Consider the following 19,253-nt stretch of genomic DNA (forward strand, 5'->3'; position numbering starts at 1 on the left):
AATAATACGCTAGTATAATGAATTGAGAATTTGTATGATTATGGAAAAAAATTACATGTAATTTGCATGATAATTATTCTTTCTTTGTTAAAATGTAGTCTCCTTATTTGGAGTACATGAATTTAGAAATACTTTGAAACATTGTTTATATTCTATGCTTTATTTTTAAATTTGGCTCCCCTTAAGGGAGCTGGCTGAAGGGGGGGGGGGGGTGTGGTGGGTGTTTTAAAAAAAAATATATACATAAATGTTTTTTTTTCTTTCTTCTGTTATGTTTGATTTTAAGTTGTTTAAACTCTTTAAATAAAGTTTTCAGAAAAAAAGTAAAAGGATGGCTCAGTAACTTGCTCGCATCCACATCGTTTTGGAGAACCCTATCAATTGATATGCAGGTCATTGCAAATTTTGTTTGCAGTCAACAAGTTGAAAGAGGATGAGTTAAACTTTCAACAAGCTTCACATCACAATCATTTCATGACATGCCATTGTCACCATTTGGACAATTTTTCCATAGATGCTGCTTGACTAGTTTTCCTAGAACTTTCAAGTTTATTTCAGAATCATGTTCAGAATTCTGCAGTCTTTGAATTATTTGTAGCGGCACTTTGGCAGCACTACAACTCCCAGAAGGCTTTGAACTGACTATGTGACATCAGTGTGTGATGACATCAGTGTGTGTCGAGCGCGTGATTCTGGCTTTTAAAAGGTTGCACGGGTGATTCACTCTAAAAATGCCTTTTGTGGTTATTTCGACGTGTTAAATGGTCACATTTGGTGTCAAATATGGAGTGGTCACATTTGGTGTCAAATATGGAGTCTGCAGCCGTTGCTGTGAAACTACCACCTTTCTGGATAGCTGAGCCTGAATTGTAGTTCCAACAGGCTGAAGCACAATTCCACTTTTGCAAAGTCAAATTGAAGACCAGTCATTATTATCATCTTGTCAGTGTTCTGGACCATGCCGTTACTAAGAGGGTCAGCGACTTCCTACGGGATCCACCACATACCAGCAAGTATGAAACTTTAAAAGCACTTTTATTACATGTATATGGCATGTCCCTGAGGGAAAGGGCAGCCATACTACTACATTTTGATGAGTTTGGAGACTGCACCCCTTCAGAACTAATGGATGAAATGCTGTTCTTGGCAGCTGGCGAAAGGCCCAATATGTTATTAAAGCAGCTCTTTTTAGAGAGAATGCCAGATGATGTTAGGCTCTTGTTATCCAAGTGCTCATTTGAAGACCCAAGGGCTTTAGCGGTGGAGGCAGGCAAGTCTGCACAACCAACCCCTCCGATATTGACCCTGTGACACACTCCAGCGCTCATAGCACATCACTCCCTACAAGCAGGTCATGCCCCAAGACAAGTAAGAAGGCCGTGCCCTCAGACAGCTCCAACAAAAGTGCAGATAAAAATACAAAGGACTCTACATCACCTTTATTGACCTCACCAAAGCCTTTGACACCGTGAGCAGGAAAGGGCTTTGGGAAATACTAGAGTGCCTCGGATGCCCCCCCCCAAGTTCCTCAACATGGTTATCCAACTGCACGAAAACCAACAAGGTCTACTTCCTCAGGAGTTTGCGGAGGAGCTAGTGGAGTTGTTCAAGTGAACCGGTACGGACTTGAAGGGCCGACATGGCCTGTTTCCGTGCTGAAAACAGTAATATGGTTATATAATATGGTGGACATCTCGTCTTGGTGTTATTACCACAAGCATTGGGGAGTAAATGCCCACAAGTGCCTTCCACCCTGCCCATTTGCAGGTAACGCCCAGACCAACCGCCAGTAAGTGTTGTGGCAGTTGGCAAGAAACTTGCAAGCTTACTGTATGTATGGGACCAATTGTCTCAGTGAAAATTTCTGGTGGACACAGGTTCAGAAGTTAGTGTATTTCCAACCACTGGTTTTGACACATGCCATCCTACTCTGGACCTGCAACTATGAGCAGTTAACTCTTCCAACATTCCGACCTTTGGCACCAGGAAGATGAATGTCAAGTTTGAGAATCATCTACACTTGGCCATTTATTATGGTAGCAGTATCCTGACCTTTGCTTGGAGCAGATTTTCTTTGGGCTCGTTCATTCCTCGTCGACTTAAAAGGGCGTCAGCTAATAGATGGAACTACCTTTCAGACTATTCCTCTGACAGACGCCTATACCCCTGCTCTGTGCCTTCAAACATTAAGTAAACCAGTAGATGAATTCTCCAAACTGTTGGAAGATTTCCCTGAGATTACTACTCTACAATTTTCTGCCTCCATTGCAAAGCACAATGTTACTCATCACATTTGTACTAAGGGCCCTCCTATCCATGCTAAAGCATGCTGCTTGCCTCCAGCGAAGATGCGCTTAGCTAAGGAAGATAAGAAACTAGGCATAATTTATAGGTCCGACAGTCCCTGGACATCTCCGTTACATATGTTCCTGAAATAACAATGGAGCTTGTGGAGATTACAGGCTGCTTAACGACGCCACTATCCCAGATCATTATCCGATACCTCATATTCAGGATTTCTCAGCGACAATCTTCTCCAAAATATGCGGTGCGAGGCTATCACCAAGTACCGGTAGAGCCAGAAGACACTCCAAAAACAACAATAATTACCCAATTTGGGTCGTTTGAATTTTTACAAATGCCATTTGGATTAACGAATGCCACTCAGTCATTTCGATGGATGATGAATGCTTTAGGACGTGCTATGACCAATGTCTTCATTTACCTCAACGACATTTTATTGGCTAGTGGGACTAAGAAAGAATATTTGGAACATCTTCATACACTTTTTATTTGTCTTGGACTGACCATCAATCTGGATAAATGCATTTTTGGACAAGAAATTATAGATTCCTTGGGCCATAGGATACTCCAACAAACTAGGTTGACCTGTATTTTGGACATTGGAGGGAAGCCACAGTCTTTCACTATTGACAGACTTAAACCAGCTCATGTGGATGTCTTCCCCATTGCAGCAACCAACAATCCATCACCGAGGTTGACAACCTAAAAGATAGACAAACCTTTCTGCCAGTTCTGGTGGGGGGGGGGGGGGGGAGCCATGTAGTGGCGCTATGGCGGCACTACAACTCCCAGGAGGAGGCATCAAACTGGCCATGTGATGTCAGTGCATGATGATGTCAGCATGTGTTGAGTGCGTGATTCTAGTTTTTAAAAAGTTGTGCAGGATGAAGAGTAAATCCATTTGATTCACTCTAAAAACATCTTGTGTGGTTATTTCATCGTTAAATTTAATATGAGAGGGGCAACCTTTTCATTGAGTGGTGGGTGATGGCATAAGCTGCCAAATTAGGTAATAGAGGCAGGTTCAATTACAATGTTTAAATACATTTAGTCAGGTACATGGATAGGAAAGGTTTAGAACAGGGGTGCCCAAACCATATTTGGCTCTTTGACGTAAAAAGTGTGTGGTTCACAGAAATATGCTGGGTGAGACAAGAATCGTACGAACCATTGCTCACGATGGTAGTTTTAGTGGGCATGGCTTGTGATTGAAAATATCTGGTATGTAATCGTGTACTTATTGATTATTAAAATTAATACAAATTTGCAGTTTAAAAACTACATAAATGAATAAATATTATTATGTACATGTATTCTTACAAAGTATTTTGTAACAATATGTGCAAGTAAGAGTAAAAACATGTATGTACTATTTTTTCATGCCTTGCAGGTTTTAAACATCTTACATTAAGGAAGTTTGGCCACTCCTGGTTTAGAAGGATATTGGCCAAACACAGGCAAATAGGTCAGGCTCAGGTAGGAACTTGGTCAGCGTAGACAGGTCTGTTGAACCAAACGCCTGTTTCTGTGTTGTAAAATTCTATCACTCAATGCCTCCCTATATGTGCACAATATTAAATGTGAATCATAATATCCTGTCCAAGGCCATCAGTAATTGTGTTAAACCTAATCTGGGGAAGATTTCTGACAGCCTTTCATTACCTATGAACACAATTTTAGCTACCTAATTTCTCTGTCCTGTTTGTATGTTATATCTAAACATTTACCAAGTCCACCAGAAACAAATGGCACAGTAGCTCAGCAAGAGCTTTTGCCTCGAGTTGCAGTGACCTGTCTTCAATCCTTGGAGAGTCTGCATGTTCCACTCTAGCAACATAGGTTTCCTCTGAGCTCTCCAGTTTCTTCCTTTATCCCAAAGATGCTGCATCTGATTCAAATGCAAGGTGCTCTCAGTGTTGTCGCATGTTGTGTAGGTGTGGTCCACAAACTTGCTCATGAAGTCACTGAGTTGTTTTCCATATCATCTGGAGTTCAAGAGTGGACTATATCTGCAGCGATGTATAACTCACCAGAGAATGAGGGAAGAAACACGGCTCTCATCACAAAGGCTATGAGGCCCAGGATGCATATTTAGTAGACAGATCTAAATTCCACCATGGGGCCCAGGATGCAGTTTAATAGGAAGATTATCCTTATCTAATTTACACTTATGAGGCCCAGAGATGCTGTTTTCTTTTGTTGGTTGCAGACTCTCAGGAGACTTTGAAGATAATTAAACCATTTGTTCAAAGAGATAAGATCTGAAGTAAACAACTTTTGGATAATATAAGCCATGGTCCCAGTGCTGAAGAGAGAGACTCTCCAAGAGGTGGAAACATCTCTCAGCAAGAAGAAGAACTTCAAGAGTCCAGCTAACGTCCCGGTCGAGGGAGGTAGAGAAGCTGCTACCGGCGCCCCAACAACCTATTACAAGTGTGCAGTCGTTACCTCGCTTCAGCAGTTGGGACCAGTCCAGGTGTTGATAAGTATAATTGGGAAGGGCTTGCATATTGTAGTGTGAATTCAGCTTTAGATTTAGTAATAAAGACTTGTATAAACTGAACTGCTCTCGGAGTGTGTGTCTATTTTCTTTCGGTAGTTCGAACACTGTGACCAATCTAAAACGAACAAAGTGAGAGGTACAAGTTTACCCAAGACAGATGGGGTGAAAGTTACTTTGATTTCTTAGCAGACAATTGTATTAGAAGGACAGTGTCTTACCACTACTTCTAACCGGCCCATGGTACTTGTTCTACCTCTAGATTGTGGGGGCATAGTTCCCATTCAACTGCATCTGATTCAGATGCAAGGTGCTCTCAGTGTTGTTGCATGTTGTGCAGGTGTGGTCCACAAACTTGCTCATGAAGTCACTGAGTTGTTTTCCATATCACCTGGAGTTCAAAAGTGGACTATATCTGCAGTGATGTATAACTCACCAGAGAATGAGGGAAGAAACATGGCTCTTATCACAAAGGCTATGTTTGTATGTGGCTGCATCAAAATATGCAGACATCCAATTGGTCAAAATCTGAGTTATAACCATTTGCTGAGGATCTATTTGCACCTAGTATGGCAAATAATGGGTCTGGCTTTGTTGCTGCAGAAGTGTCCATTCAGTTAGACTGTGTCAGAGCATCTGTCCTTTGATGAAGTGTTTGCTCAGAAGAGTGTCTCTGACCAAAAGTCAATCAGATAATGATCAGCAAGAAATGACCTCAAGGCCATGTAGGATTTTTATTAGGGAATATGCAATCATTAATTGACTTAGGCTTAAATGATTATCAGATTTCTTTTATCTATTTAGCCTTAGCGGTGGCCAAGAAATGTATAGCGCTTACTTGGAAAGATAGAAATATATTAACCTTTGATAGGTGGTATTTAGAGATGAAGTCTTGTTTAATTATGGAAAAGATATCTTTTTCAATTCACGATAAGATGTCTTTTTATAAACTGAAGTGGACTCCATTTGTTAAGTACATGCAATTAAGTTTGACTTAAATATGTTTTATGTGTGATATTTTAGATTTGATAACTTTTATTAGTATTTTACCTGTTTTTTTTTGTTTGTGAGTGTTTTTTTTATATATATAATATTATTAACTTTATTAATTCTTCACTTTTTATTTTAGGGGGGGGAAGGGTGGTTTTTTTTTATATATATAGATTTTTTGTTTAGTGGCCGTATGGGGGGGGGGGTTAGACTAATTTAAGTTAGGTCATTAATGCTGTGATGTAACAATTACTTTATTTTTATTTTTCTTTAAATGTAATTTTTTTGTTTTATTCATGTGATAAAATCTTTAAATAAAGTTTTAAAAAAAAAGGCCATGTAGGATAAAAATATTTTTATCAGTTGGACTACTGAGCAGACGATGAAGATCATTTGGCAGTATTTGACAGAAACTAAAAGATGCACCAAGCCTCCGTGCAGTAGTTGACAAGAAAGTTCACCCTGTTAGATCCTTCTGATAGAGCCAGAGGCCCAGAATCACAGCATCCTGCCAGTGAGACAGCAGTAGTGGGGATGTACACTACTTGAAAAGTTGGTTTTCTAACAATGTTTGGAAAAAGATAGAGCAGCTTTTTTTGATGTTTATCTGTACACCTGTGTAATAAAGGCTCTACGCTCTACAGACAGCTCCCAAGGACATACACAGTGTCATTTGCTGCTTGACATTTATCAGTTCTGCAAGAGAAGCACTTTTGTCTGCCAATAAATCTTGAATGCAAATATAATGATATGCCTTATATTTTGAATATTGATTTAAACATTTGAAAACTCTTCAAAGTGTACATTTGGTCAAAGAAACTCCGTTTCTATGTATCGATTACTATTACTCAATTTTAAAAAAATAGTATTTGACTTTTTAAAGTTTGATATTCCAGATTCAAGAATAAACCCATGTCTATATAGCACTCTTTATTTTACTTCCTGTCACATTTTTTTTGTAATTTGCTGCATGTGGGAATTCTTCAGATTGATTGGCTGCTTAAATAGCTTGATGATGTCACTGTTGCTGGAAGCAAATAATCCTGACAGATGGCGTCTGACTGCAAAAGCCATTACAAAAATGGAAATCCATGCCAGCAAGCACTCTTGATGTTTGTGGGCAGGTTTTACATGGTCAGCAGCAAGCATTATATCTTTGCCATGGACCAGAATATCCAAGCAATTATTTTTATTAAGTTGCTGCACTTTTTAAACATACAGCAGAATTTATTTTTTAAATGTATTTTCCTATCAGATTTTTTGGAATTGTATTGTACTGTAAGATGTTTTTTTTTTAATAGCTCGTTGCCACTGTAAATGTAACTTATGTTAAAACCTGGTTATAAAGATATACATTGTAAATATTCAAATATTCAACACATTTGTTAAATTCATTGAACGCCATGAATGTTTTGTCTTATCTTTGTCATTGACGTACATATTTCTGTCCATTGAATAGGATGACAAAAGATGGAACTTTTCTAATTATCAATATCTCAAGAGTTCAGATATGAATCATAGCGTGAACAAATAAATTATGAAAATTATAACATTGGCATTTATTCCCATTCAATACTTGTTTTGTTTTCTTAAAAATTTGCATCTGGCTATTGGCAATCCTATCTCTGTGATTTAAGTGCAAAATGTGTCCTGGTGCATCAGTAGAGTATTATTGGAGATGCTCACTTTTGGATGAAATGTCAAAGCAAGGTTGCGTGTGCCTTCTCAAATGAAGGTAATGGATCCCAAGAGACTATTCTTGACAGATGATTGGCCATTTACCACAATATTCTGGGAAATATTTATTTCTAAGACAACATCTAAACACATTATCTCATCATTATCACATTGCTCTTTAAGAAACTTGGCCGGTGCATAAATCAGCTACTGTTTTCTCAACATTACAATCTTTAAAAAAAGTACTGTACACAGTTAACTGTAAAACTCTGATATATCCTGAGGTCATAAAGTATACTGTTTCTTTTTTTTAAATACGGAAAAAAGCAAGCAAATTGACTACATGACTTGCCAGTAGTACTTTGTATTATCTTAAAACTAGTCGTCCAGTGTAGGGAGATATCACCAAGCAAATGCTGCTTACTAGCATGTTCCAAAGTACTGAGCACTTAAGTCACTGTAAAGGTTCTATGAGAAGGATCATAGAATAGTCCTGTAATCACTGGACTGAGGATTTATGCCTTGTGCAACAGCATCTCAAACATTTTCTGTGTATGTTATTAAGGAAGAAAACATGAATAGCACTGACACCATGAGATTAAATGTATTGAATTGATGGTACAAATAATGTTGAAAAAAAATCTGAGGTGCTTGAATGCAGATGAAGCAAAAAAATTTTAATGTTCAAATTTGCAGAAGCCTAATAGCCTGAATACACCTGAGATTGTCTGAACTTGGAAGCTAAGTAGGCTCAGGCCTGGTCAGTACTTGGAGGGGGGTCCGCCTTGGAACAGGTTTCTTGAGGGGCGGTAGACAAAATGATGACTCTGTCTGCCTTATGGTAGACGAAAGTTAATGAATTTCATGTATGTTACATTCTAAATGTAGCATTACATGACAATAATGAAACCTCTACCTTTAACTTTTACCTTCAAGATGCATGTATTATCTCCACAAACATTCAGGTTTATTCCCAAAATGAATGAGGTAGGACATTTTCTTACAACTCCTAAATATAAAATTCTAGATGGAATGAGTTTGGTCTTGAACATCACCGCTCGACTAATTCTGTTGGTTGCTTAGCTTCTGCCTAGATTCCAGTTGGATGTCTGCTGTTTGGCCCACTTCTTGGAGTTAAATAGACTGCTCAACTTTCCTTCCATCATCTCCTTCTGCAGAGCAAAACAGATTCATTTTAACTACTAATCCAATTTATTGAAATACAATTGAGATCACAATCAAATTAATCAAACATTATCATCTCATTGTATGTATTGTTGGTCAGGAAAGCTCAGCATCTTCTCATTCTTCTTCCTAAAGGTTCAAAGGATCTCTATGATCTAGTCTTTGGGATGAGGAGAGCTCAGTAATACTCTTTCAAACATGATCTGCAAATCCTTCTATGTTGTTGTGTATATAGAAAAGCCACAGACAGCACAGCCTCCCAAACCTCCTATTTTGTATCATGGAGGTCTTACAAAAGTGAAGAGAATCTGGACTCAGCACTGATCCTGGAGAAGCTAACAGGCTCCACCTGTACCCTTGAGTTGAATGAAACTTCCAGAGGCAATAGCTGAATTGTACTCAACTCTGAGTGACTGATTAATCAGAATCTGACACCAGTCACCAGAATAAACTGCAAAGAGTGATACCATGCTCTTTGGCAACTGGCCTAAACAATAATCTCTTCCCTTCTCAAGACTGATTATCTGAAGATTTTGGGGAGCTGGGACATTAGCAAAATTACCCAAGGACAATTTATCCTGAGAGGCTGTTCCCAAGAGAAGTATGCTGAGAAAAGCATTAAGGGCTGCCAGAAGATCTTCAGCTCAGTGAAAGATGCACTTTGATTAGCCTGAAACATGTTGATCTTCCAGGCTTCAGGAGTGGGTGCAGCCATGCAAATAAAAAGTGGCAATCTAATGCTCTACCTTCACTGCTACGTACTGAGGAACCAGGATCTGTGTAATAACCCTACGAATACTTGAAGGTTCAAAGTGTCATTGGTGCTATGCACAGAGAATGTGTTGATTTGTTGACATGATGAATGTGGGCTGGATGACATGATGAATGTAAAGAGAGCCATGTTCTGCTTTGTATTTCTTGAACATGTTTTTAATGAATAAAGGTTATTATGTAGAAAAATTCAAAAAAAGCAGAACTGCAGTGAAGATTGAACAGGTTCAACTCCTGATTTATTTTCTTGGCATCTGACATCAGTTGATGAAGATCATTAATGGAGTAGAAGGGTTACATCACCGTCCTAGTTTATGTAGACTTTGTCCTCTTGTAAGTTCAGCTGAATTTTTGTTAGAAATATAACATTAAGAAAGACCATAAATGAATGATAATTGAAAATATACCATTGTTAAGTAATAAGAATAATATATGGCTTGGAATTAAATTTTTAACAGATTTTTATAATCATACATTTGAACTTTTATGAATAATTTACATTTTGAAATAAAAATACCGAATAACATATTTGCCCAGATCAGCAGGATGTTACTTGTAGCTTTTTTTTTCTTTTTTTTTGTGCTGTAACATACGCTAATGTGTGCAGTGCGATCAGATGAGCAACAAAAGCAACATCAACACTTAGTTTACTTATAAATAGAAAATGTCTTTCACAGCAGCTGTCTTTTAATCCAAAAATTCCATTGGGACAGTTTATAGGTTCCTAAACCACATAGTGAATTATGGTTTCAGGAAAACCATGTGAGAGAACAGATGACACTTGTTGCGCCACAAGCAACTTGCTCAGAAAACCAACTGTCCTGCTAATAAGAACTGTTCATTAGGGCAGAAATTGCCAAGCAAAAGTCAGAGGTATGTTCCAAAAAGGTGAATGGGCTAAATCTCATAACTACAGGTTAATTAATCAAATGTTTGGCACAGTTAGCACAGTGGTTAGCACAATGCTGTTATAGTGCATGGAGGACCATCGCCTTCCCAAGATCGTGTTATATGGCGAGCTCTCCACTGGCCACCGAGACAGAGGAGCACCAAAGAAGAGGTACAAGGACTGCCTAAAGAAATCTCTTGGTGCCTGCCACATTGACCACCGCCAGTGGGCTGGTCTCGCCTCCAACCGTGCATCTTGGCGCCTCACAGTTCGGCGGGCAGCAACCTCCTTTGAAGAAGACCGCAGAGCCCACCTCACTGACAAAAGACAAAGGAGGAAAAACCCAACACCCAACCCCAATCCACCAATTTTCCTTTGCAACCGCTGAAACCGTGTCTGCCTGTCCCGCATCGGACTTGTCAGCCACAAACGAGCCTGCAGCTGACGTGGATATTACCCCTCCATAAATCTTCGTCCATGAAGCCAAGCCATAGAAAGAAGAATCCAGGTTCAAATCCACCAATAATCCAGGTTTGATTCCACCCCTGTCTGTACAGAATTTGTGTGTTCCCATGGGCTTCCTCCGGGTGCTCCAGCTTCTTCCCAAGTTGCAAAGATGTGTGGGATAAGTCAGTCACATGGTTGTATTTGGGCAGATTGGGATTGGGGGTTGGAAGGGCCTATTGACATGCTATATCTCTGCAGCAGGGCTTCTGTGCTCTCGTGATTACAGAAACATGGCTCCAGGACACCATTCCAGAATCAGCAACTCAGCTTGATGGCCTTATCTCTCAGGGCAGAGAGAGATACTGCTGGTTCTGGCAAGACTCGAGGAGGAGGACTGTGCATTTACATCAGTGAGAAGGGGTGGACAAATTGTCTCTGTCGTGAAGACCTTCTGCTCAACAGAGATAGAGTACTTTCTGGTGAAATGCAGACACTTCTAACTGCCCGGGGAATTCTCGGACTAATTATCTGTTGGATGCAATAAGAAATAAATGGACTGTCTGGAGGACAGAATTGTGACAATTGGGGTCCTGTATAGTGAAATGTTTGCTGAATCATATCAGAAGGGGAAAAAATTGGTAGGAATTCGAGAAATGTAGAACAGAGGGGCCAACATGTCCATAGATCTTTGAAAGTGACAAGATAGGTAAATAATATGTTTTAAAGATGTTGGAAACTTTCCTTTATTGGTTGCGATACAGAAAATATGAGAAGGAAAAACACTATATGCAAGTGACAGGGAGAGGGGAAACAGCATTTGTAGACTCTTGTATCATTTATTTTTTTTTACTCCATGTTCCATCATCTTCAGTCTCTTATGTTGTTCCACCTATCACCTTCCACCTTGTCTTCACTTTTTTAACTTCTACATACTGACCAATCTTCCTTTACATCTCAGTCCTGATACAGTCTTAACCTGTTATATCAGCCATCCCTTTGCCTTCACTGATGTTGCTTTACCTGCTGAGTTCTTCCAGCAATTTATTTTTTTATTGTGCCTCAGAAGGAACCAGGAATGGGACTTTCTTAGGGTGGCAAGTGGTTACTGATGGGGTTCCAGAGAGATCAGTATTTTGGCCCCATCTATTCATATAAATTGAATGTGGGATCTGAATGGAGATTTCTGATAACATAAAACTGAATGGGATTCTGAATTGTGAGGATGATGCAATAATACTTCAACCCAATTTGGACAAGTTCAATGAAAGGGCAAATATATGGCAAGTACAATGTAATATGGCTAAATGTTAAGACACCCACTTCAGGAGAAACAAGGAGGCAAGAGTATTACGTGAATGATAAAAGATAGATGTACTAAGGAGCTGGATTTTCTTGCACATTAGTTACTCAAAGTAAGCACTCAAGTGCACCAAGAGTAAGTTTGTGATATGTTGCTCTTTATTGGAAGAGGTTTTGAGTACAAGACCACGGAACTCTTGCTGCAATTATCAGGGGCTTTGATAAGACCGCACATGGAAGATTGTGCACAGTTTTAATTTGTTTAACCAAGAAATGATATACAGATGTACTTGCCATAGAAGAAACATAGCAAAGGTTCACCGGACTGATTCTTGCAGGACCAATGCAGGAGATTGGGATGACGAGGTTTGCATTTACTAGAGTTCAGAAAAATGAGCGTGAATTAGATCCATCTTGATAAAGGGTCCTGATCTGAAATCTACCCATCAAGCTGCCTAACCCACTGAGTTCCTCCAGCTTCTCACTTTGAGCAGAGATGGACTGGAACGCCCAAGTTAAGTTTCTTTTTTTAATCAAAGACTTGCTCTGATGAGTCAAGTTCATGTTCAACGCCGGCTGTGTATTTTTGCCATTGCTATATGCTTGACCTGCTGAGTTTCTCCAGCATTGTGTGTTTTTACTTCAGTTATAGTTTTGTTGGTGAACAGTTGAGTTACATAACTCAAGCACAGTATGAGCAGTCGCAGTACTGAAATATGGAGTTAGAGTGATCAAATGGGGGAAGGGAAAAAAAAGCAATGTCATAATTTCAGTTTTGAGGTTCATTCAGGAGTCTGTTAATGGTAGGAAAGAAACCGTCCTTGAATCTGGCTGTGATTGATCTCATACTGTGAATCTTCTTGCTGATGGGAGGGAAGTGAAGAGAGCTTGGCTAGGATGAGATGAGTCTTAATATTGTATACTGGCGGTGCACCGTTCCACTTTCTAGTGCAACTTGCTGGAGTGAACTCTGCACCTTCTTCAGAAGTTGAAATAAAGGGAGAGTGATGAACAATTCACGTACCCCGCAGCCTGGCCCGCGTTCGGGGCTGCACGGCATTATGGGAAGTTCCAATTGACTGGAAACGGGCAGTCTTCAAGCTCCCTGCGCGGAGGATTGTGGGAGGTTCCAATTGGCTGGAAACGGGCAGTCTTCAAGCTCCCTGCGCGGAGGATTGTGGGAGGTTCCAATTGGCTGGAAACGGGCAGTCTTCAAGCTCCCTGCGCGGAGGATTGTGGGAAGTTCCAATTGGCTGGAAACGGGCAGTCTTCAAGCTCCCTGCGCGGAGGATTGTGGGAGGTTCCAATTGGCTGGAAACGGGCAGTCTTCAAGCTCCCTGCGCGGAGGATTGTGGGAGGTTCCAATTGGTTCGAAACGGGCAGTCTTCAAGCTCCCTGCGCGGAGGATTGTGGGAGGGAAAAATATGGCGGATGTAGCGGAGCCGTGAGTATCTCTGCGTGAGCTGCAGCTGCTCAGGCCCCCCTTTGACATTGACCTGCCCGTTCTCCTCTTGGGTGAGCATGTCTGAACCTTCTTTTATTCTCTCTTTATTGTAGGGAGAAGAAAAGAAGGAAAGTAGAAGAGCACACTGACAAGTTAGTGTTGAATGAACGTAGTTGCCCTGCTTTCTGCTTGTACGAGGTGAGGCTGCGAGCTTGGTCGGGCTGGGAACTCGCTGTGAGTTGCAGCTCGATCAAACCAGCCGGCCGGCCGCAACCTGCATCCCTATTCGTCCCAAACTCGGGGATAACAGCTTGGAGGAATAGAAATATGTATTTAAAATGAAAAAAAAATGCATTTTCATGCAAGAGTTATTTATTTTATTTTAATGAAAAGGTAAAACGGTGGAGTTATTAAATCCAGATATTTTGATTATTGGCACAAAACAAATTTTAATTTAAACCCCCACTTAAGTTTATGCCATTGCTGCAAGAGCAGTTATTGTGTACATTTAATCAGAGCAAATCTCTATTTCCAAGTTCGTGCAGTAAAGAAAATGATCATGGCTTTAAATTTATAATTGCATTTAATTTTGTTTCAATCAATTTTGTGGGTTAGTTTTTAATTGAATGTCCAATACTTAATTCTCACTCAAAAAAATATCTGGAGACACACAGACTGTGGATGATAAAATCTAAATCTCAACAAACTGCTGCAGGAACAAAGGTAGTCAAGTAGCATGAATGGGAGGAAAAGAATGGTTGACATTTTGAGCTGAAAACTTTTCAAAAAGTTGTCTATTTATCTCCCACTGATGTGTCTTGACCAGCTGAATTCCTCCAGCAAAGTTTGTTATCCTCAGTTGAACTTTCCTGATTTGGGGAAGATGAGCCCTCATAGACCCACTCAACTCTGGGTGGGGGTGGGGATTAGGTGAATGATCCAGAATGTTTATGTCTGAGAATCTGTTTAGACTAACATGCCAGAGATATATAGAGTATCAAGTCTGAAATGGAGAAAAAAGTTAAATGCTCAGCAGACCAGGCAGCATCATGAAACATTAACACTCATTCTCTTTATGAAGTCCTTCCAGACCTACTTGTACTTAAATATCCAGTTTGTGCAGTTTTTTTTGTTTTATGTGTTTGCTTCATCATCTTTTTCTCCCTCTTCCTAATCCCATATCTTGTATTACTTGTTTGCTAATGCAGTAGAATCCCCTTTATCTGGCACATAAGGGAATTTAAAAAAAAAAAAAAAAGTTTTGGCCCATAAATTCATGCCTCATTTACACACAATTATCCTACAACCCCCAGTACGTTTCGAAGGGTGGGAGAAATGTGGAGCTCCTGGGGAAAATCCACGCCGATGTGGGAAGAACATACATACTCCTTCCAGACAGCGCAGGATCCAAACCCCAGTCTCGATTACTGGCACTGTAAAGGCATTACGCTAACCATTATGTCAATTGAGCTGCCAATTGCGGATGCTGCATATGCAAATTTACCAGTTGACTGAGACACACTATTACAATGCCTAATTAATATATCTGCATAAAAATACACTGTTTAAAAGACAATGCAAAAAAATTAATTATGTAAAGTTTAATTAGGTAGTCACTGTAACTTAAAAATTTAAATTTAAACTCTGGTTGCTGGCCCTGTGTTGGTGTGCTAACCGTGCTACTGTCATAATTTACTCACCCTCCCCCAAGTTTACAGAAAAAGCATTACTAATATACCTAATATGAATAAGTATAAAGATTCTTACTGGGCAGGGATAAGGAGGCATCGGCCAGCTCCTCATTTGGGCACCACCATTTTATTCAAACGCAGCTTTATTCAAACACCTGCTGCAAGCGGGGCCCGTCTGGACACTCCGCTGGCTGAATGTTTGCTCCCTTCTTCACCAAGTGGATGTGTGTTGCTTTGGAGAACATTTACATACAATTTTAAACTTTTATTAAAAATGTTATTTATTCTTATTTATTTAAATTTTATTTCCTCAAATTGTTTTTTTGCTGGATGTTTGGGTTTCTGGTTCATTGAATTCCGAATAATGAGAGTTTCATAGTATTCTAGCACCATTGTTCCTTTTTTTCTTAATTTCTTTTGTTTCCCTCCCTGTTTTACAAACAATGCCAATTATAAGGGCAATTTGAAATGGAGAATTGATCATTTCAGTACTTTTAACCCTGTAATTGGTGTCGGGAGTGTTTGCTTCCATTCTATGCAAAAACTCTTGGGTCAGCTTTCATTTTGGACAATAAAAGCAAAATCCTGGAAATACGTGGCAGGATAGATTAATCATGGGAAGAGGAACACTTCACGTTTCAGATTGAAGGCCCTTAATTTTAGACGCATGATATGTTGAACAGTGTAACCCTCTATTCCTGCTTTTGTGACTGGTTTAAACTGGTGTTATTTAAATAAATTCATATAATTTTATTGTATTTCAGTTTTGATATGTTTAATTTGTGTGTCTCTTTGAAATTATCCTCAAGATTTGAATTTTTTAAATGTTTCTCATGATTGTATTGTGAAAACTAAATTTCTAGTTATTTGTGTTCTGTGCAGAATGGCTGTTGATGGTGGGTATAGGGACACTGGAGACTGGGAAGGTCGCTGGAATCATGTGAAGAAGTTCCTTGAGCGTTCAGGACCTTTCACGCACCCTGACTTTGAACCAAGTACTGAAGTGAGAAAAAGTTGTTATAAATTAAAGTTTGTTGGTGCTGGATTGCAGCTCTGCTTTTTTAAAATTGTTTTACTGCATGTTATTGCTACCTTCTAATGAGATGCAAGTAATTTATGCAGAAGCTAACTTGGAATTGAAGTACTGTTGGCTTGCCTCTCTTTTGGTTTAATTGGTCAAATTGTGTGAATTTAATTTAAACTTTTGAAGTAATTCCTTCCTGTAATTTGTTCTTTTGTTTTTGTATAGTTGGATATGAGTGTGTCGAGTTTGATTTGGTTAATTTCTTGTACTGTTATTTTAAATTATCAGTTGGATTTTTACATACATTTTTTTTATCTGCAAAATCTTATTTAATTATGTTTTAGTCAGATTTTTTTCCATTATATATGTGAACATGTGAATTTAATTGAGGGAGGAATCTGCATAAGTGAAATTGTATACTTGCATGTAAAAGCTGATTTCAAATGGAACCATTGTCCTTTGAAAGGAGATTACCAAACTAGATATGTGTTTGTCTCATTCTTTGAAGAATAAGGTGTGCTCTCATTGATCTGCAAATTTCTTTTGGGATTTGGTAAAATGGATTCATGAATAATATTTCTACTGCCTAGTGTCTAGAACTTGGAAACACACCTTCAAAATAAGGATTGGCCATTCTGGATGGAAATCAAATAAAATTTCTTTATCTAATGGATAGTGAGTCCTTAGAAACAAGAGGGCTGCAGGTGCTTAATCATAGAGTATATTCAAAACAAAGTTAGATTTTTGGAAATTAAGGCATTAGTACTGGAAAGTTGTGCTGACGTGACAGATTAGCCATGATCATATTGTATGCTAGGGCATGGGTGAGGGATGGTACAGTTTAATCATGTTTCTGTATCTTGAGAAGAAAATGGATGAACACAAAGTGAAAATGAATAGTAGCTTTTGTTGATACCTGAGGTGAGGTAAAGCCGGGTGAGTGTTGGGTGGAGAATGAACCACTCGAGCTAAATGATGCACATGCAGGGCAATTACTGTGTGACTGAATAAGACGGTCCATGTTAAATTGTCCTGCTACATTTGCTGGGTTTTGTTTGCCTTTTGTAACCTTCTGGACTTCAGTTTTATATCTTAGCTCTTCATCTGTTAGAAATATGTGAGCTCTAATATACTTGTTGGGACTTCGAATTTCTGATGTTCTCTGTTTAATTATAAATACATTAACAAAAGTATGCAAGTATAATTTTAATATTATATATTCAAAATAACATCTATTTTTCAGAATGTCTTAATGTTAACTGTATCAAGTAAAGACTGCACTTGGTCTTCCATTGTATGGTGACATGTATTAATGCTTTAGATATATATATATTGTGTTTGAACTATTCTGTAAATACAACATACCTCATTTGTCCTACTTCCTACGCACGCTACCATGTACAGTTCCAAAAACATGCTTTCCTTTCATCATTAATATTTGAGGCAAAAATGTTTATGACCACATGCTTTTTTCAGTCTTTTAAGCCTTGATTACAATAGTTTGTAATTTGCTGTCGGAAGATGGAGATTTATTTATTAAGTGTTAAAATTTTACACAATTTTCCCCACCATTAGTAATTAAAACAAGACCATCTAAATTTAAACCTTTTGAGTTTTTGACACATGCTGAGCGAATGATAATAATGGGATGAAAATCCTGTTTGTTGGCTTTGTAAATTAAGTTAACTGTGGTGTTCTGGCTGGAGTTTACATTGAATCAATTGCCATTTGACCAGAAAATATTGCAATGAGAATGTAGTGCACTTTGATTACTGCATCAAAAATTAGATGCCTGGGGAGAATAACTTGTTGATAATCAGTGTGCAATCAATGCTAACATCAGGTAAGTACTCTGATTTGTAAATGTGAGATATTTGGTTGAGTTATCCAGATTTAATATTGATAATCATTTTCAAAATTTTCAGTTTAGATTGCACAATGATTTAGTCGTGATAGTTTCTATAGCACCTCCCATCATTACTGTTCCACCTTTATGTAGAAAATCCAACATTTTGAGGAGAGTAAAACTTTTCTCTTGTGTTTATGAAGTTATTGGATGGATTGAAAAATCAAAATTATTCCTTGATGACTCATTTGAACAATTTGCATTCTTTCTGTATTATAGATTTAGATTTGAATCCAAGCCTCTTTATCAAAATTGTGCGTGTGATGCAGTATATAGAGTGTACTATGTAATATGTTTTTTTTGGTATGATGTGCACTGAATTGTGGTATTTCTCTTTTCAGTCACTCCAATTTCTGCTTGAGACCTGCAAAGTTCTAGTTATTGGTGCAGGAGGTTTAGGATGTGAGCTCCTTAAAAATCTGGTAATGTATTTCTTTTTTTAATTACTATGCTTTCATTTTTTTTTAATTACTATGCTTTCATTTTGAAATTGTATTTCTCTTCCACACTGTCCTGAATGGTTCCAGCTCACAATGTTGACTATTCTTTTTCCGCACTGATGCTGCTTGACCTGATGAGTTTGTCCACCAGATTGAGTTCAGCTTTCGAAACAGTGAGCATGAAAATGAGTTATTCCAAAGTTACATTGATAATGATGTCCAAAAGAACATTATAGAATCCATTGCGTGCCCGCGTTTGGTTGATTGTGAAAATGTCCGAAGTTTAGAATTGGAATTTATTGTCATGGACAAGTCATAAAATTCAATGTTTTGCACCAGCATCATAGGGAAAGCATTCATATTATAGCCATCTTACAACATAAAGTAGTGCATAAAAGTAAGGCAGAGTCTTTGGTTCATTGATTATTCAGGAATCTGATGGCAGCAGGGAAGAAGCTGTCCTTGTGTCGTTGAGTGCTTGTTCATAGGCTCCTGTACTTTTTCCTGATGGTAACAGAGTGAAGAAGGCATGAACTTGGGATCTTTGAACATAGAGGCTGCTTTTGTAAGATACCGCTCATGTAGATGTCCTCGATGGGAGTAAAGTCGGGTGCCTGTGATGTCACAGGCTGAGTTAACAACACTCTGGAGTTTATTCTTGTCCTGAGAGTTGGCACCTCCATACC

At 38.7% G+C, this 19,253-nt stretch overlaps 1 protein-coding gene across 7 annotated transcripts in view; it reads left to right on the top strand.

Moving 5' to 3' along the window:
* Positions 1-19,253, top strand: part of uba3 (ubiquitin-like modifier activating enzyme 3) — a 79,752-nt gene that overhangs the window by 7,214 nt on the left and 53,285 nt on the right. Inside the window, exons 1-4 of one of the 7 annotated variants that reach the window (XM_069937089.1) lie at positions 13,446-13,506; positions 13,620-13,658; positions 16,080-16,200; positions 18,469-18,549. In XM_069937089.1, coding sequence (XP_069793190.1) covers positions 13,487-13,506; positions 13,620-13,658; positions 16,080-16,200; positions 18,469-18,549 — 261 coding nt within the window. In that variant the 5' untranslated portion in view covers positions 13,446-13,486. Of the gene's footprint in view, positions 1-13,437; positions 13,578-13,619; positions 13,705-16,079; positions 16,201-18,468; positions 18,550-19,253 lie in introns of those variants that run through there. The other 6 variants (XM_069937087.1, XM_069937091.1, XM_069937090.1 and 3 more) reach the window with 6 other exon arrangements.

The sequence above is a fragment of the Narcine bancroftii genome, chromosome 5 (assembly GCF_036971445.1).
Source record: "Narcine bancroftii isolate sNarBan1 chromosome 5, sNarBan1.hap1, whole genome shotgun sequence".
Lineage (NCBI taxonomy): Eukaryota > Metazoa > Chordata > Chondrichthyes > Torpediniformes > Narcinidae > Narcine > Narcine bancroftii.